Source organism: Miniopterus natalensis, chromosome 4 (genome assembly GCF_054644295.1).
Source record: "Miniopterus natalensis isolate mMinNat1 chromosome 4, mMinNat1.hap1, whole genome shotgun sequence".
Classification (NCBI taxonomy): domain Eukaryota; kingdom Metazoa; phylum Chordata; class Mammalia; order Chiroptera; family Miniopteridae; genus Miniopterus; species Miniopterus natalensis.
The window spans coordinates 66,143,481-66,163,601 of NC_142084.1; the positions used below are offsets into that span (position 1 = coordinate 66,143,481).

General features: G+C 45.3%; 1 protein-coding gene across 1 annotated transcript in view; it reads left to right on the forward strand.

Annotated features, from left to right (window-relative positions):
- ADGRE1 (adhesion G protein-coupled receptor E1) overlaps positions 1–19,896 on the forward strand; it is a 44,388-nt gene extending 24,492 nt beyond the window's left edge. The window contains exons 14-23 of the mRNA XM_087816157.1: positions 130–249; positions 1,378–1,577; positions 2,215–2,385; positions 4,117–4,311; positions 5,608–5,843; positions 11,371–11,437; positions 13,975–14,066; positions 18,186–18,354; positions 18,469–18,573; positions 19,855–19,896. Of these exons, the coding sequence (XP_087672283.1) occupies positions 130–249; positions 1,378–1,577; positions 2,215–2,385; positions 4,117–4,311; positions 5,608–5,843; positions 11,371–11,437; positions 13,975–14,066; positions 18,186–18,354; positions 18,469–18,573; positions 19,855–19,896 (1,397 nt within the window). The remainder of the gene's footprint in view (positions 1–129; positions 250–1,377; positions 1,578–2,214; positions 2,386–4,116; positions 4,312–5,607; positions 5,844–11,370; positions 11,438–13,974; positions 14,067–18,185; positions 18,355–18,468; positions 18,574–19,854) is intronic.
- Positions 19,897–20,121: the final 225 nt, after the last annotated feature.

The window sequence follows — 20,121 nt, forward strand, 5'->3', positions numbered from 1 at the left end:
CGTCCCCAGGATCAATTGGCCTTTCTGTTCTTTCCGTGGCTTACAACCAAGGATGCGAACCCGTGTCAGAAACCCAGATCAACCCACTTTCTGGCTGATGTCATGCAAGGTCTCCCTTTCTCCTTTTAGATATTGAGAGCAAAGTCATCAAGGAAGAGTGCATTGGAGAGAATGTGACCTTTAACTTGAAAGCCAAAGGGGATAACATGATGATCAGCTGTTCCACAATTGAAGAATCGGAATCCGTAGGTACAGACCTGCCTGTGAGAGTCGAGGAGGGCGGTTGGGTGCCTTCAGTCAGCAAATGTTAATCAATCCCCTCTTAGCAGTGAGGGAATCATGATGGTGGAGGCAGAAGTAGTCCGTGGCCTCAGGGAGCTTTCCATCTGCCGGGGAAATCAGACATTGAATAAATACTCTCACAGTACTGGGGTACTGAGGGCTTCACTCTCCAGTGCAGCAGCTACTGACCACATTTGGTCCTTGAGCACTTGAAATGTGGTACAACTGTGAGTGTAGCATTTATACTGATTCCAAAGGCTGGGTGCCAAAAAGAAAAAGATGTAAGAGATCTTATTAATAATTTTTATATTGATTGCATGTTGAAATGTTATTTTGCAGTGTGAGTTAAAAATTATTATAATTAATTTTACCTGGTTTTTCCTTTTCTAAAATGTGACCACAAGAAAATTTAAAATTACACATGTGGCTCATACTGTGCTTCTAGCGGACAGTGCCGCTCTGTATCGGTGTTGGCAAGCTTTTCCTGTAGAGGGCTGGTTGGTAATTATTTTAGGCGTTGAGGACAATATAATCTCTGTTCCAGTTCTTCATCTCTGCCATCATAGTGCAAAAGCATTCATAGACAATACGTAAATGCATGCGTGTGGCTGTGCTACAATACAACTTTTATTTAGGAAAAAAAACCCAGACCCAGGCGATGGCTCCATTGGCCTGTCGGCCATCGTCAGCCACCCCCTGATCTATTTGCTCTCCGGAGGGCACAGGGGGCAGGCCTAGGACACATCCCTGAAGACCACCAACATTGAAAGGGGAAACTCACCCAAGAGACTAAATGAGAACAACCAAAAACGTGGGAGGGGAACTGAATTCCCACTGCTGAGTCAAATTGTCCCTTAAAAATACAAATTCAAATTTATATTTAAAGGTAGCCCAGATTTCTCCAGGTGATGGCATCTCGGGATTTTGTTTTTATGGTTCCGCTGAGGATTACCTGGAAGCCCACTGGTGTTTCAGTGCTCAGAGCAGGCCAGTGATGCACAGGGAATTAAACATGTATGTGTATGCATGTGTTGGGCCATCTGTAATACCTACTGAGCAAATGATTCCTTTTTTTTGCACTTGGGGGACTTGCAGGAACCACTGGCGTGGCGTTTGTCTCCTATGAGGGTATGGAGTCTGTTCTAGATGAGAGCTTCTTCCAAGACCCTCAGACCCCCTTTACCAACTCCAAGAGGAAGCTGAAGATGAATTCTCGCATCATTGGGGGCATCATGACGGGGGAGAAGAAAGAGGGGTTCTCTGACCCAGTCATCTACACTCTGGAGAATATTGAGGTTTGCAAAGAGGTCCCACTGGGCCCCCATCTACCTATTGACAGGCTTGACACTTATTTCTTATGGGAACCCCTTTACTAGCAACTCAGCCCAGTTTTAGAAGAATGAGCTCTTCTATGTCTTCTTAATCCTCACTGGGATATGTTTTTCCTGATTTTAGAGAGAGAGGAAGGGAGAGAGAGAGAAACATAGATCAGTTGCCTCCCATACATGCTACGGCCGGGGATCAAACCTGAAACCTAGGTATGTGCCCTGACTGGGAATTGAATCCATAGCCTTTTGGTTTATGGGACGACATTCCAACCAACCAAGCCACCCGCCAGGGCTGAGCTCTTCCATTTCTATGTGGTGTCCTTCTATAGTATTCCTCAGCAAATAAGGCTTAGGTTAGATGATGTAATGTTGATGCAGGAACATACGCATGGGTTTTAGTCATATTAGCTATGACCAAACCAGTGGCAGAGACAGGTCTGGCACCCAAGACATTTCTTCTCATGACTGTGCGCTGACATATCAGCATTTTGCTCCATTCCCTACAGAACACACCTGCATCTTCTTGCCCCAAATGACTCTTGAGTGATCACATTGAATCCACTCAAGAGGGACTCTCAGGTGACCAGGGCCTTTGAATTTTCAGCCAAAGCAGAAGTTTGAGAGGCCCATCTGTGTTTCCTGGAGCACGGACATGGGGAGCGGTAGGTGGACACCATCTGGCTGCGTGGTCCTTGAAGCCTCCAAGATGTATACCGTCTGCAGCTGCAATCGAATGGCGAACCTGGCGATCATCATGGCTTCGGGGGAGCTCACGGTCAGTGCTGGCAGCCCGGGCCCTGGTTCCCCACATCTGTGTGTGCCCTCTCATGGTGTTGTGTGTTATGGAGTGAGCCATGAGGATGGAGGAGGTGAGCCATGTCTCTGCCCTGGGGGAATTCATGGTCTGGTTGGGAAGCTATGAGATTCATGTATCAAATGAGAAATGACCCTAAACAGGTACAAGCACAATACCAATCACAGATCCTACTTAATGAGTACCTACTAGGTATCAGACCCTTTATTTTAAGTTGTTATTTTTAGACTCATTTTATAGGATGGGAGACTGAGGCTCAGGAGTCTGCCCAGTCATGAAGCTTATAATTGGTGGAGGTGGGATTTGAACAGTCTAGCTCCAGAGGTCTCTTTCCACTAAATTATATAAATGGTGCAAGAGGCTGTGCTGTGGGAATTCAGAAGTATTTCAGTGAGATCTGGTGATAGATTAGGAAGGAAATAGAGTTTGAAATGAGACTTGGTGATTGGGTAGATTTGGTAGAGAGGAAAGACACTGTCCCTAGTCCCTGAATGCTATTTAGAGAAATATAATGCTTAGGACTTACGAGAATCAGATGCCAAGCAAGACTGACCTAGTTTTAAGTCCCATCTCTATCACTTCCTGGCTGTGTTTTCTTGGGCAAGTCACTTAGCGTCTCTGAGCCTTAACCCAGTTCTTTCATCTCAGAATTGAGAACAAGAGAAAAATGATGACAGATAACACTTCTACGGTACATAATATGTTTGTGGCACAGTTGCAATTTCAGTATTTTCATTGAATGCTCCTAAAATCCTAAACCTATCCTACCTTGTAGGTAGTTACTACAGATGAAGAAACTGAGGCACAGAGCAGTTAAGTGTCTTGTCCAAGCTCATACAACTAGAAACAAGCAGAACTGTAGTCAGTTTTCTTAACTACTGTGTCACAATATTGTTGAGAGAAACTCATGAGATGGTACCTGGCATATCTTTACATATCTTTAACACACAGAGAGCAGTCAAATAAGTTTAAAATTAGTTAAAAATTATTGATGAATAATGGTATATGGGAAGGACTCAGCTTGTCATTTCCATTCCCAGAAGCTGGGTGTCTCTGGACACCTATGTATCAGTCCTTGTTCAGTGCTGGAAACAGGAACCACTCTAGGTATTTCAAGCAGGAAGGGATTTAACATAAGGAACAGGATGCTCCCAAAATTGTTGGAAGGGATGGCGGAGTTGAAGTCAGGGGGCTACCACTTGGATTTTGGCTTCAAGATCACCCCTCTGCTGCTGTAATGAGAAGATAAAAATTGCAGCTGTCAGGCCACTCCCCATCCATGGAATTAAAGACTGCACAGCTGGGATGAGGAGTCCAGCCACAGCTCACTCCTGTCTGCAGAAAGTTGGTATCTGCCTCCATTCTGCCTTCCCAAACGTCCCTGTATGCATCTCATTGGAGAACCTGAATGGCTTCCAGGACCTTAGCCCCAACAGATTCTGGGAAGTGTAGTTTGTGGACATCCTGCCCTGGTAATACAGGAGTAGGGCATGAGACAGGGGTGGGAATGGGTGCTGATAGATGCCAACAGATGCCAAAGAATGATGATGGACAATATCTAATTTACACTGAGTGTCAGAGGAAGAATAGGTCCCCAAGCTCTTTCTGCCAAAGTCAGGAGTCTGTATAACTATTTTTCCTGCCCAGGGGAATGTTTTTCTCTGTCTGAGTGGCCTATCTCTTTCCTGACAGATGGATTTCTCCTTGTACGTCATTAGCTACGTGGGCATGATCATCTCCCTGGTGTGTCTCATCTTCGCCATCGCCACCTTCCTGCTGTGTCGTGCCATTCGCAGCCGCAACACCTACCTCCACTTGCACCTCTGCGTGTGCCTCTTCTTGGCCAAGATTCTCTTCCTCACCGGTGTAGACAAGACTGACAACCAGGTCTCACATCCCTCAGGCTAGGATCCCACCCAGCTTCATTACCTCCACATCTGCCTCTGCTCATCCCTACCCAGCTCTCTCTATAGTAGATCCCACCTCAGGACCTTTGCACATGCTGTGCCCTTTTCATAATACTCATCCTCCAGCACCTCACCTGGTTGACTCCTTCTTAGTGATTGGTCTCAGTTTAAAATCATCTCCCTGATCATGTTATATATTGTGGTAGTCCCTCCTATCACTCTTTAAACCACTGGTTCTCACCTGGGATGATTCTGTCCCCTGGAGGACACTTAGCACTGCTGGAGACATTATTGATTGTCACCACTGGGAGGGGTGCTGCTGGCATCTAGTGGGTGGAGGCCAGAGATGCTGCTAAACATCCTACAACACACAGGACAGCCCCCGTCCCCTCCCCCCACCAACAGAAAATAATCTGGCAGTAGTTTGCAGCTGTCAATACTGCTACAACTGAGAAACTGCCTACCACTCCATTTTCATTCATTCCCAACACTTACTTGAAACTATATTGATTACTTGTTGTTTTATTGTATATCTACCTTTCCACTAGCCTGTGTACCCTCTGAGAGCAAGAACTTTGGCCAGTTTACCCCCAGAACTGTGCCAGAAACAAAGTAGGCTCTCGGGGTTCTCCCAAAAGGAGCACTATTGACATTTTGGGTGGGTGACCATTCTTTGTACAGAACCACACCCTCACTGCGTGATGTTTGGCTTCCCAGTCCCTTTGGGAAGTAAATGCTGGTGGTGCACCCCACTCCCATCGTTTGGCCAGCGTTGGGCAAACTTCTATAAAGACACAGAATACTGATATCCTACGGTTTCTGTTGCAACTACTCAACTCTGCTGTTTTAGCATGAAAACAGCCATAGAAGATACATTAACGGGTGTGGCCGTGTGCCCATGGAACATTATTTATCAAATAGGCAGCCAGTCCAGTGGCTGTAGTTTGCGAACCTCCCACCCCTATATCTTCAATCATCTCCTAAAATAGGGTGATCATCTACCCATTTTTACCCCAAATTCTCCCACTTTTAGCATTGACAGTTACATGTCCTAGAAAGCTCAGTTCCAGGCAAACCAGGACGACTGGTCACCCTGCCAAAGGGATGGCGCCACCTGTGGCAAAGCACAGCTCTATACATGTCTGTGGACTGAATGAATGAGTGGGCTGTGCTTGGGGAATGCCCTTCAAGTGGTCCACCTCCTGCCTTCTTCCCCTGACCCTGAGCCTCGGCACAGGGGAGGGGAGTCCTGAGTGCACACGCCTCTGCTCCCCAGACAGGCTGCTCCATCATCGCGGGCTTCCTGCACTACTTCTTCCTCGCCTGCTTCTTCTGGATGCTGGTGGAGGCCGGGATGCTCTTCCTTATGGTCAGGAACCTGAAGGTGGTAAACTACTTCCACTCTCGCAACATCAAGATGCCGTATCTCTGCGCCTTCGGCTACGGGCTCCCCGCGCTGGTGGTGGTCGTCGCCGGCAGTGTGCGGCCACAGGGCTACGGGACGCACGACCGGTAAGTGACATCTCCCTCCCCGCCTAAGGCCCTGCTGCCGGGGTTCACGAGGACAATTACAGGAGCCACAAGGAGAGCAACAACAATATCAGGAGTGTGGCTACCATTTAGTGGATTTTTTGTGTACTGTTGTTCTCGGGGTGGCCATCCGTGTACAGTAGCACAGGCTGCACAAATCCAGGAGCTTGTTTGCACGACAGTGATGTAAACAGTGGACTTGGTTGTACAGTTTTTAAAAAATCTTAACCCGGGGATCTGTTTTATTATTGATTTTAGAGAGGAAGGGAGGAGAGAGAGAGAGAAAGAGAGAGAAACATGGGTGGGTTGCCTCCGTATGCACCCCAGCCAGGGATGGAACCTGCAACCTAGGGATGTGCCCTGACCAGGAGCTGAACCTGCAGCCTTTTGGTGTACAGGGCGGTGCTCCACCCAGCTGAGCCACCCGGCCAGGGCTTGGTTGTACAGTTTTAAAATCATGGACTCTGGAGCCAACCCGCTTGGCTTTGAGCCTGGCCCCACGGCCTCCTAGCTGTGCTCAGCTGGGCAGGTTACTTAACATCTACATGCTTCCCTGTCCTCCCCTGTACAGCGGGGGCTAAAAACAATGCTCACATCAGAGTGTTGTTGTGCGGGTGAAGCGAGTTACTATCTGCACATCTAAAACGGTGCTGGGCACAGAGGAAAGCATCCTATACGTCATCATCATCACCACTGTTATTACACTGTCTGTTTTAAGTGAGGTGAGGTATGTTTATCACATGTTCCATGTGAGATGATTTTAGACAGCATGCTGGTAAGTGCTAATTTTAACAAGTATTTATTTTTTAGGTAATTAGAAAAAAATTGCTGGAATACCAGACTCATGATTTCACAGACACAATTTGTATAAGTAAAAGATGGAGTCAACTTTGAGGGAAAAATGAGGTAAATTACAGGACAAAGAATAGGTCGATGGGGCAGAGACTGTACCTCGCCGTTATTTCCTTTAGTTCTATCACAGACCGAGGTAGTGTTGCTACTTAATTTTTAAAAAATATATCTTTATTGATTTTTAGAGAGAGGAAAGAAGAGATAGAAACATTAATGGTGAGAGAGTCATTGATGGGCTGCCTCCTGCACACCCCCTGCTGGGGATCGAGCCCAAAACCTGGGCATGTGCCCTGACCGGGAATCGAACCGTGATCTCCTGGATCCTAGGTCGATGCTCAACCGCTGTGCCACGCCGGCTGGGCTAGTGTTGCTACTTTAATTTACAGTTGAGGAAACAGGCTCAGAGGGGTGAAAGCCTTTCTTGCTGGGACAGTGAGAAGGGGGCAGTGTGGGGACATGAATCTGGGTCTTTCCAACTCCAGGGTCTCTGCTTATCACTGCGAGCTATAGGCACTTGGCTGGGGTGTGTTTGGGGTGGGGGTTAAATTACCCAGGTTTCCTCTCTTTCTGATGATGGTTTTTACTTCAGGTAAGGTCATGAGATAAGGGGTGAGGAAAAGGAATTCATACTCAGTGAGCCCCTAAACCCTGTAAGCCTTACAACCCTATCTCTGGCACTTCCCAACAAAAATCCCGTGTTAAAACGGAGAGTGTCATTATGTACAGAATAGATGGTACCCTGGATTTGTGCAGCGCACAGCCTCTGCTGCTATACACGGCAGCCCCGAGACCAACCCTGCATAGAGAAACAGCTTGATAAATGGTGGCTGCAGAGGAACTGGAGGCTCAGGACAGCTGCAGAAATCGCCCGGGTCACATAACTAGGCAGTTTCCCAGCTGAGTCCAGGTCTGGCCGTTCTTTCAGGAGATGGCAGCGACAATGGTGTAGGTAGTATAAGCCCTGGCACAGACCAGAGAAGGATGATGGCGTATGAAAGCTGGAAAATTCATGGAAGGCTTCCTGGAGGAGGTAGAATTTGAGCCTTAAAAGCTCTACTGGAATGTACGCAGGAAAGAGGAAAGGGGGTAGAACACAGGTGAAGGTAAAACCTGGAGGTGTGTCTGAAGAACAGATGCACTGGGCGGGAAGGTGGGAAACTGGGGTGGGCACGCTGGAGATACCTGTAGGTGGTGGGAACCACGGAGATCTGGGGAAGGGGGAGTATCATCGACAGGATTTGAGACGATCTTAGGAAGGGAGTGGGGCAGTGAGGCAGGGAGGAGGAACGCGCAGGGTGCATTCACCAGCAGGTACTGCTGCGCGTCACTGGGCTTAGTACCACGGTGCCCAGGGGAGACCGCGGGCTCCGTCAACCCTCGGCTGGGCTGCTCCCAGGAGGGCGAAGCCGCCGGCGCTGTTAGTCTGACGCTGGCCCGCGGAGCAGCAGAGGCGGGTGGGAAAGAGCCAGTGTGACTTCAGTGGCCGGTCCCAAAAGGGTGTGGCGGGTCCCGATAGGGTGTGGCCAGCCTCTTACGTTGCAAACATTTCCCTGCCTTTAGAGCTCTGCTCCCGGAGAAGCGCCAAGGGTAGAGCCTGTGGTTGTCCGAGCGTGATTGCTCGCCTGCTGTCGGGGGAGGAGTGGGGGGTGTCTGCTGAGGGAGGGCAGGGGGCTGTCGCCAGCTTGCTGGATGGCTGCTGACACCCACGAGAGGCATGGTGGACAGAGCGATGCTGTGTTTGCTTTTCCTCCCTCCCCCTCCCCCTTCCTTTTTCATATTTATTTATTTATTGCAGTATACTTGACATACAATAGGATTAATATTAGTTTCCAGTGTACAACACAGTGATTCGATATTTGTATATATTCACCCACGATTTTGAGCATGCCATTCACTATGTGTCTACAAGGTAAAACTAGACTAAGAAAGAAATGGTAACAATAACCAGGCTTGTCCCCCTTTAATGACTTTGGAACTGTCCATAAACTAACACGAGTAAAACATGGACGTGTTGACGTCGTTTTCCTCGGAAGATCGTCACTGTCCTTCTGGATTCCTGGCGGATCCGAGCAGCCGCAGGCTCCCGTCGGCACAGAGCCCTGTGGCTTGAGCCCACCAAGGGGAGAGCCTGGGACCCTGCCCCTCCGATATACGCTGACAAAGTCTCTGTCCTATTACTAGGTTGAGGTTTTGCTAAGATTCCTGTGACCATCTAAGCCTTTTTTAGCTCCCTGCTTTTGCTTACTTTACAACCCACGAAGACAAAGAATATGAAGGCGGGACAAAGCCGCCTGGAAGAAACAACACACCTCGCTTCTCTCACGCAGATGGGCTTTTCCAGGAGAGCAGGAGAGAGCGAGCATATTTCCTCCCTCCGCTGTTTAAGTACAGTTCTCCCGGCGATCTCCTAGAAGGACATTAAAAACGAAAAACTCAGCCAGAATCAAAACTATGCACAGTTTTTACATATAGATAATCATTTTGAATGATGGATTTTTGTTGTTGTTGTTCCAGAAAGAATCTGTCCATCACTTCATAGCCCAGGGCATTGTGGCTTGAAAATTTAATTCCAAAGCACAAATACACTTTCCCAAAAATCTTCTGTCCTAGTGCCTACTATGGATACCTTCGTAAATATGCTTATGAAGAGCTGCGTAATCCGCCACAGAAAGCCAAAGCATTACTCTGTATTACTAAACTCAACAGAGAGCTCCATATGCAGCAACAGGAGGCCACAGGCAATTAACACTGGAAATGGAAAGGTTTAGAATCTTTGCATGACATTTACAGGTACACACAGTTGCCCATTCACTGCATGCAATCATACAGTGACTAGTTCATAGCAGAAAAAGCCATAAACATATTTAGCAAAACAAACCTTGCATTCATCAGGAGCTACTTTGCCCTCTCCAGGTTTCACATGAAGAGTTAGCTTTACAGAGCACAGGGAGATAAAAGAGCAAAGGACACTGGTTTCGCTGCTTGTCCCCACTTTGTCAAAGTACTGAATTCAGCCTACACTATAATTGCTAAGGATGCAACATGATCACATCATCCAATCTCTCTGTAGAGTTTCAAAATTAAAGATAAATTTAATTGAATGACTATGTTTATGCTATTGCTAAGGGGAAGGGAGACGGGTACCATTGCTAATTGGGCATTCAGAGGAAAGCATAAAACAATTATAGCTACTATGGAGTAATTCAGGAGACTAAAGGAAGTGATTAAAAGGGCTTTATCTAATAAAAGTGTATTATAAGCTCTGATCCCTTAGTTATCTGTCATATCCCATATGGATCACTGTGAACAAAATGGAATGTTCTCTTATAGCTAATATATTTACTTTTCATCTGACTCCCAAATAACTTGAAAGTTTTATATTTTCCAATGGTCATAGCAATCAATTGCCTAAATAGGGCAGATTTTCACTGATTCCAGGGACTAGATTGCCTATCATTACAGCACAGGATGAAAACCAACATATACACATGGTAAACACACTGGAGGTGGGTTTTGGAAATCTAACATAAGTTTGGAGTATAATGTCAGTATGTTTCTGGAAAATGTGTAGCTATCATTTGTAAACCAGAATAGTATGCTCTAATGTAACGCATGGTTTATGTTTGGGCTGTGGAGGTGCATATTTAATAAAGACAGCATACAGATAAAATACTATTTCTATATATTGTGAAATGATCACCACAGTAAGTCTAGTTAACAACCGTCACCCCACATCGTTACACATTTTTTACTTGTGATGAGAACTTTTAACATGTACTCTTTTAGCAACTTCAAAACCTAAAATACAACACAACATTATTAACTATAGTCACCATGCTTATATTACATCCCTAGGGCTAATTAATTTTCTAACTGGAGGTTTGCACCTTTTAACTCCTTTCATCCATTTCTCCCACCCCCATCCCCACCTCTGGCAACCACTTATCTGTTCTCTGTACCTAGGAGCTTGGTTTGTTGTTGTTTTTTAAGATTCCACATGTAAGTGAGGTCATATGGTATTATCTTCCAATGCCTGACTTATCTCACTTAGTACAATGCCCTCAGGTTTCATCCATGTTGCTGCAAAGGGCAAGATCCTTCCTTCCTTTCAACAAATAGTTATGGGATGCCTCTTTCATAGCAGTTCTGGGTGTTCAGAAATGGACAGATGTTCACGGTCTGAATTCTCAAGCAGGTCACAGTCCAGTAGGGGAAGATGGAAATCCGCCAGTCAGCAAACAACTGAACGCGGTATTTATGGTACCAACAGATGCTGTGAAAAAGGGAGTAAGCTCTGCTAGAGAGGGACCAGGAGTAGGGACAGTATACCTCCATGGGGATAGTCAGGAGTGGCTTCTCAGAGGACGTGACATTTGAATGACAAGGTGTGCCATGAGAGTCCTGAAAAGAGGGGAGTCCCTACTCGGTACTAAGTGAACATTTCAGGAACATTTACTCAGGAAGAAGGCCAGAAAGGACTTGCTCGAGTCCAAAGAAAACTGAAATTCCACCTGCCCCATCATGAGTTTTTTTTTTTAAAAAAATCTCTGTTTCATCTACCAATTTTCTCCTTCATTAGTGCATTTGGTGGGGCTGGAGTAATTAACTCTAAGGTCAGGACTTGGAGGCCAGCACTGACTCCTGTTTCTCTCCGTAGCTGCTGGCTGAGTACGGAGACAGGGCTTATCTGGAGTTTCCTGGGGCCAGTCTGCACCATCATTCTGGTAAGCAAATTGCTTGGGGCCTGGGTTCTGGAGGAGGGACCTGACCAAGGGACCAGGGAGTGCCAGTGGGCTTTGCATAGCCGAGGTCACTTACTCCTCTCAAACGTTCTCTCTTCTGATCCTTGATTCTTGAGACTTCCAAGTTGGAGTGTAATATTTTTGACTTGTGATTTTTTTAATGCAACATGCAGATCTCCTGGGAGGGACCACAGTCTTCTCAGTCCTTTGTGTTTCAGTAAAATAGGTTTGTTAATCTCTTCTGAGCACAGATGTTGAACGAAAGAAAAGGTAGAGGTTTTTTTTTTAGCTTCACTGAGGTATAATTGGCAAATAAAAATTGTGTATGTTTAAAGTGAACAATTTGAAGTTCTGACATATGTATACATTGCGAAATGATCACCACCATCAGCTAATTAACATTTCTGTCACCTCACACAGTTACCATTTTTTCTTTTAAGTTATATTTATTGCGGTAACATTGGTTGTAGTGTTATATAGATTTCAGGTGTACAATATTATAATAAGACATCTGTGTGCTCTATTGTGTGCTGACCACCAAAAGTCTAGTTCCTTTTCATTACCATATATTTATGCCTTTACCCAGGTCGGCCTCTCTCCCACCCTTCTTACCCTCTAGTAACCACCATTCTGTTGCCTGTGTGTATGAGTCTGTTTTTGTTTTGTTTTGCTGGTTTGTTACTTTCTGTTTTATATTCCATCTATGAGTGAAATCGTATGGAGTTTTCCTTTTCCATGTGACTTATTTCATTATCCTAATAACCCTCAAGACCCATCCGTGTTGTTGAAAATGGCAGGTGAGAACATTTAAGATCTACCCTTTCGGTAAATTTCAGGAATACAACACAATATTGTTAACTGCAGTCACCATGCTGTAGATTAGATGCGGGGAATTCCTCACCTTGCATAAATGAAGCTGGAACCTTAGACCAACATTTCTCCAATTCACCTCCGCACATCTCTGGCAACCACAAGTCTATTCTCTGGGAATCCTGAGGGATGCTGAGCAATGACCCTGTCCTGCCTCCTTGGCTCCAACCCTGATTCTGGTCTTCCAAGATGATTATTTCTTCAGACTCTCACTCATGGTGCCTTGTTTCCTTGTGTCACTTGCAATAGTTAACTATGATCTTATATTTGACCCATCTAAACATTGGGAATTATTGCAGTTGTATTCCTGCAGAGAGTTTTGCTCTGACCTCTTTCAGATTTTTCAGGGCCATATGTTAGTTTTCTAGAGCTGCCAGAACAAAATATCACAAACTGGTAGCTTAGAACAACAGAATTTTATTGTCTCAGTACTGAAGGCTAGATGTCTGCAATCAAGTGGTTGGCTGGGCCAAGCTTCCTCTGAAAGCCATAGAGAAGGATCTGTTCCCGTCTCTCCAACTGCTGGCAGCCTCAGGCTCTCCTTGGCTAGTAGATGTCTGTTTGCGATCAGTGTCCTCACATGGTCATTCTCTGTGCATGTCTGTGTCTGTGTCCTAATCTCCTTTTCTTAGGAGGACACCAGTCAGTCATATTGACTTCATTTTAATTTGATCACCTCTGCCAAGACCAGATCTCCAAATTAGATCTGAGGTGCTGGGGATTAGGACTTAAACATATATTTAGGGGGTGGTGGTGGTGGGGACACAATTCAACTTCACAGATGCATCCAGTGGAAATAAACGAAGATTACCCAAATGAGAACAAGCGAAGGCTATTTATCCAGAGATTGCTATAGTAAGGGAGTCAGCCACCATCCCGTGATTTGTTAGCTTCGAAAGCAGGCTGAGGAGAGAAAGCTTTATAGAGGTAAAAAGAGAGACCTCAGGTGCGCCCTGATCAGTGGCTGTGGGCATGGGGATCCCATAGGTGGGCTATGGATACATACGGGCTTTCTACTTTTGGGCCTAAGTTGGAATCAGGGGTAGAAATGAAGGAAGCTGTTAATTATTAATCAAGTCCTGGTTGTTTGGGGTCAGTTGCTACAGGAGTTATTTTTGGGCTTCCTGGAGTGGTTACTGAAGACTGGGTCAGAGTTCCATTTTTAAAGATGGCTTGTCCACTGTCTGTTTTACCAACCAAAATTAATTTTAAGCTGTGATAAAAAATGAAAAGCATTTATTTCAGCAAAGGAGCTGCAGCTTTGGAGACACAGATTATTCAGGTATCAACCCTAAACTGTGCTCCAGGGAAGAACAAAGAAAGGCAGAGTCTGTAAAGGCAAAACCCCCAAACAAAGTGTGATTCTTTCCAGGCTTGGTTAGTAACAAAGGAGGTGAAAATTATAAGGAGTTTCCCTCTGTTGCTCCAGGATGTTTATGGCTCGGCCTTGAGCTGAGTTTAGCAACTGATTAGCAACTTAATAGCAGCTCTGAGAACTGAGGCACAAGTTGTGCAGAGGCCCCACTTCCCTCATAGCTTCCTGAGTTGATTTTTAAGTTTCTCTCTTAGTATAATGCTTGTTCCATTTTATTTATTCTCTTAACAGTTTGTATATCCAATCCCTCAATCCCTTTGGCTTGATTTTGTAGATCAATTCCATCCTTCTGACTTGGACATTGTGGATCCTGAGGCAGAAACTTTCCAGCGTCAATGCTGAAGTCTCAACACTCAAAGATACCAGGTGCAGTCCCCTCCTCCTTCTCTCTCCTCTTCCAGTCTCCCTTCTTTCTTTCTTGCCTGGTCTGCTACCCAAGACAGAATAGTATAGTGTCTAGATTTGGGGGCTCAAACCCCAGCTCTGCCACTTACAAGCTGTGTGACCTTAGGCAAGTTATGTAACCTCTCTGAAACTCGGTTTCCTCACCTATAGAATGGAGATATTCATACTGCACACGTTATATGGCTTGTGAAGCACTTAGCACAGTAGTTGCTGGTGAAGATGGGTTCTTGCAGTGGCATGAGAAAGGAATTTCAAAGGGCACGTGTGTGGGAGCAATTTAAATGTAGTGGCAAGATGTATTGGGGTGAAGGGAAATAATACGGCCTTGGGGATGTAAAGAGCTGGCAGGCTCTAGCAGCAATTGCGCCAAGATCCTTGATAATGCTCCACATATTTTTTTGGTTTTGGGGAACGGGTAAGATTGCTTTCAAACTATCCGACTAACTTCCTGGGTTTTTCTGGGCTTGTGCTGGGCCCGCCCCCAAATCGTTCCCTTTCGTGGACCTTATGGGGGTTCTGTGCCCACGTCCAACCTGATTCTTTTCCCAGGCTAGGTGCCTCCCCTCTGTGGTTGCCATCTGGGCTCCTACTGGCGTGCGCCTAGCAAAGGACTTTCGCCCCTGCTCCCCTTGATAATCCCGGTACCTGGCCAGCTGGATGTGCCTGGGGAGGTTCCTTCTGCAGACTTAGGATATTAGGTCCCCAGGGTGAGAATGTGGGGGTCCCCTGGGGAGCCTATGAATGCTGCAACTTCTAGTGAAGCAGGCTTAATATCCTATTCTGCTCCCTGGTCTATTAGGCTTAATGGCAGATTCCCTTTGCTCCCTCCCTTTATTAATACTAACTAGCTACCTACACCAACACAGTTTACTAGGAAGAGTGTTTCATAATTTGAACCTATTCATACATTTTCTAATTCTTCTGTGCGTACTTATATGCACATATTTGCAAAAACAACGCTATTTTATTTTTATTACCAGTTTCCTCTAACATGTCATGAGTGTTTTTTAATTTAATTAGAAACTCATCAACAGTCTTTATTTTTTGCATAGCCTTTCAGTGTAAGGACACAGCATAACTTATTTAAATCATCCCTTATGGACATATAAATTACTTTTTTCTACTATAAACAATACTGTATTGAATATTCTTTTACATAAAGTTTTCCAAACCTGGGAAATCATAACAGGAGGCATGAAATTGCCAGAATCAAAGGGTAGATTGGATTGTAACACTTATAGTATATATTGCAAGTAGTTTTCCAGAAAATTTGTCTCCATTTGTAAGTGCTTGTTTACCTGCAGTTTTGCCAGCATTGGAATTAATCATTTTTTTGTTGCGTTGTTTTTGCAGAATTAATTGGTGAAATACACAATCTTATTACTTTAGTTTCACATATGTAATTTTATCTTACAGATGTGGGACTTTTTCATATTTTTATAGACCTATGGGCCAATAAAGATCTGAGACTGTAAGCAACTTAAAATTTTTTGGGGGTCTTAAAAAGATTTGAAACTGGGAGACACATTCAGGGGGAAAACCTGAGAAGTGCTCTGGAGAGAACAAAGAAGGACAGGGTTTGTAAAAGCAAAAACTCCAGTGTAATTCTTTCCTGCAAATGAAGGATTGCTGGCTAGGTTACCGGGATCTGGTTAGTTCAATATGCAACCAAGGCGGGTAAAAACTACACAGAGGAGGGCAATTTCGTATGTTGTTCCAGGATGCTCATGGCTCGGCCTTGAGCTGAGTTTAGCAGCCCATGAGCGACTTAATAGGAGCTGTGAGAACGGAGGCAGAGGTCTTGCAGAGGCTCCACTTCCCTAAGAGCCTCCTAACTCTATTTTAAGTGAAGAGTAGCAGTGCTTGCTCCATTTTATTTTTCTGTTATCAGACCATTTGTGTTTCCTAACTTAATCACTGGGCTAATTTTCATTTTAAGAACCTACTGAAACCAGACATTGTGTAGGTTTTATTGTCAGCAACCTGATGTCCGAGTCCCCAGCTTGTTGTTCTGACAGTGTTCAATCCCTCATCCATCTTAAATGTTTTTTTCTAAAGATTATTTTTAAAAAGTTAATGTAAAAAGTTCAAAGTTAATACCTACAATGGTAAGAAAAATTAAGTAGTGTAAAAGATGTCAGCTGATGGTGGTGCAATTCAACTCCAACAGGAATCTCCAATTTGAAGAAGGAAACTTTATTCAGTGCAAAACAGCTGGATTGTGATTGAGCACGGTTGCGGAAACCGTGGCCCCGAGGCAGCCCCGGGCCAGGCCCGGCTCTGCTCCGGCTCGGTGGAGCTGGTGTACTTGGCACTGTGCTCTGGTGGGAGATCTCCTGAGGTCTCAGCCAGGGAGACACAGCCCTCTGTCTTTGGTGGAAAGGAAATGTGTGCTGGCTGAGGGAGAGGGGACTTGGCTCATAGGGACAGAATTCCCTACCCCTGGTCCCTGGTTGGTTTGTCCTCATGGAAATGAGGACTCCAAATCCTCACAGTTTGGTGCAAAAGTCACCGTCCTGATCGGTCAGAATAGAGCTGCTCTGGTCAGCTGGAGCTGTGCAGCTCTGGTGGATGGGGAAAGCCTTAGTCCTGCTGGTAGAAATAGGATCCCAAGAGCTCCTTTATAAGGGCTGGCTCAGGGGGCAGAAACCAGTGCGGGCGGGCAGTTAGTCCAGAGGCACGCAGGCCCGGGCCTGGTAAAGTGCAGTTTGCCTCAGAGGCCCCTGTGCAGAAGTGGCTGCTAGGTTCTGTTTTTTCAAATTTGAGCCCAGTTAGTCACCAGGAGCCCTTCTTGGATAAGTGTCTTTTTTCCTCCGAGTTCACAAAGAGAACGCATGAAAATTAATTCCCTCTCTCTTCCCTGACACCCCATGTCCCCAGATCTCTCCCACCTTAAGCAGCTATTATCACTCGAATTGAGCTTCTGTCCACAAAGTTGTCTACTTACACACCCTCCTGCTTTTACATAAGTGCTAGGATATTCTACACACCATCCGGCACTTTGTTTTTTTCCACATAATGCATAGTTTATATAATACTTAAGGTTAAAACTAACAAAAATGCTTATATTGTGCCACACACTGTTCTACACACCTTTAGGGCCTTGTCATCTCATTTAATCTGCAAAACAATCGTGTCAGTATTGTGTTATCTCTATATCATTTGGAGGAAACTGAGGCACAGTGAGGTGAAGTAACTTACTAGGCCAGTTAGTTAGTAAATAAATCAGTGAGAATTTATTTGTAGGCAGTTTGACCCAGAGCCTGAACCTTTCGTATCCTCTATAGTATATTGTCATTCTCATTTCATTTAAAAAATTCTTTTTTAATCTGCTTTCTGTGGATGTGCCTGTCCTCGACATTCACATAAATGGAATCACACATTGTGTGGCCTTTTGTGTCTGGCTTCTCCCGCTGAGCGTCATGTGTTCAAGGCCCTTCCCAGTCGTAGCGAGTGTCAGCGCCGCTCTCCTTTTCATGGCTGAATAGTATTCCAGTGCATGGATGGGCCACATTGTGTTCATCCCTTCATCTTTTGGTGGCCATCTGGGTTGTTTCTAGTTGGAGGAGAGGGGAATGGAGAATGACTGCTTAATAGATATGGGTTTCTTCTTGGGATGATAAAATGTCTTGGAACTGGGTAGTAGTGATGTTCGGATAACATTATGACTGTGCTAAACGCCACTGAATCACACACTTTATGGTAAAAATAGTGAATTTTATGTAGCTTAAGTTTTACCTCAATAAGAAAGGACTTTATAGTGTTTCATAGTATGGCTTCACCATTGATTTAATGTGTCCCAAATTCATGGACATGTTTGTCCTCCTAGCTTTCAGACATATAGCGTTAAATGCATGTGTTCACACATCTCTGTGCCCGTGTCTGTCTGTAGGTACACTGCCTTTCAGAGGCCTATAGGATTAGGTTTTCCTGCCTCTAGGCTTGGAGACTCCACCCCATGTTTATTTCCCTCTGGCGGTGGGTCATAGAGCGGCAGCCTCGGACCACTTCTGGGAGCATGGCCCACGAGGACAACCGCCACCTCCCAGCACCTTATCCTCTGCAAATCTTCTCCTCCAGGTTGCTGACGTTCAAGGCCTTCGCCCAGCTCTTCATCTTGGGGTGCTCCTGGGTGTTGGGCATTTTCCAGATAGGACCCATAGCCAGTGTCATGGCCTACCTGTTCACCATCATCAACAGCCTGCAGGGAGCCTTCATCTTCCTCATTCACTGCGTGCTCAACCGCCAGGTAGGTAGCTGCTGCTCTTCCCATCCCTGACGTCCCCTGTCCCCGGGCCGTGCCCGTGGAGCACACTTCCTGCGCCCGGGAGTGACTCATCGCCCCGTCTGTGTCCAACTCCAGGTGCGGGAAGAATACAGGAGATGGATCACCAGGAAGGCCAAGCCCAGCTCCCAGTCCCAGACTTCAGGGATCCTTCTGTCCTCCATCCCCTCCACCTCCAAAGTGGTGAGACCGCGTGTTTGACGCAGGGTCTGTCGGGTGGCACGCCTGTTTCTTAGCAATACACGACGCAGCTGTGAGTTAGCGCCTGCTGTGAGCGAAGCGTGTCCCTGTCTATTGGCTCACGGATAACGTGTGGGGTTCGGGTGCCAGGCTGCCTGGTTTACATCTGAGCTTTGCCTCTTAGTAGCTTTATGACCTAATCGAGATAAAATCATGACTCATACAGATATAAAATGAGCATACGTTAAGGGCCTTAATTCTACTCACTGATTAGTGAGGGAACCAGGCGGATGTTATAACTGGCTCAAAAGAGTAAATACAGACATATATATGTATTATGTAATGTACAGTATGTATATTTTATATGCATTGCATACAGTATATCATGTGTATCACATATTATGCATGCATTATAGACATATACATTATATAATGTCCATTATGTGTACATTAAATATGTTGTATACATTACACATTATGTAGTATGTATTGTGTAACACATATATATGTCTGTTTTTTGCATTCTATTTTGAGCCAGTAATAACATCTGCCTGTTTCCCTCATTGATAATTATATATATAATATATAATATATAATATATCATACAATTATATATAACAGAGCTATACATGCAGTAATAAATATACAAAAATTAGAGTATAAAATATGTATAAGTTTGCATATATTATATATGTACTCCACATATGAATTATAATGCCTATATATAATTTCATAAATATTTAAATGAATGTGCAAATGGAGGTAAAATTGATTTTTCCACAGAATTATTTAGCATTGCTGTCAGTTATTTAAAATGTAGAGTAGTAAAATAGCTCCCACTAGATAAGGGGTCCCCTGATAACACATCGTTTTCCGCTGAAGCACACATTTTTGTCTGCACAGCAAAGCTCATCCAATCTCATGGCTATAAACACCATCTATTAGCAATGACTCCCAAATTTTAAATAATGTGCAGTCCAGCCCCCTCTCCTTAATTCTAGACTCATATAACCAACTACCTACCGGTGGCCCCACTTTGATGGCTAGTAGATATCAGAAATGTAACGTGTTTCAAACCGAGCTTCTGGTCCTCCCACCAGCCATTCCCAAGGAGGGCCCCCTACCCTTCTGCTGCTCAGCAGGAAGCCAGGGAGTGTCCTCGACTCGCTTTTCCTCTCACTCTCCATCACCAACCATCCGCAAATCCTGTTTGCTCTTCCTCAAAGTGTGTACAGAATCTGACTTCTTTCTGCCCCGTGCCAGCTTTCCCCTGCCCGCCTTTAGTATTTCTCCCTACAGCAGCAAGAGGGCACTGTGGACACCTGAGTCAGGTCACCTCCTCTTTGCCTACAATACTCCATGGCTCCCACCTTACTCAGATTAAAAGCCAGCGTCCTCCTGCTGGCCCACAGAGCCCTTTCTGATCTGACTCTTTTCCCCCCTGACTTCGTCTTCAACTAATCTACCCCTCCCTTCACTCTGCTCCACCCACACTGGCCTGCTCGGGGTTCTTCAGACATGCCAGGCTCACTTTTTCCCTAGGAACTTTGA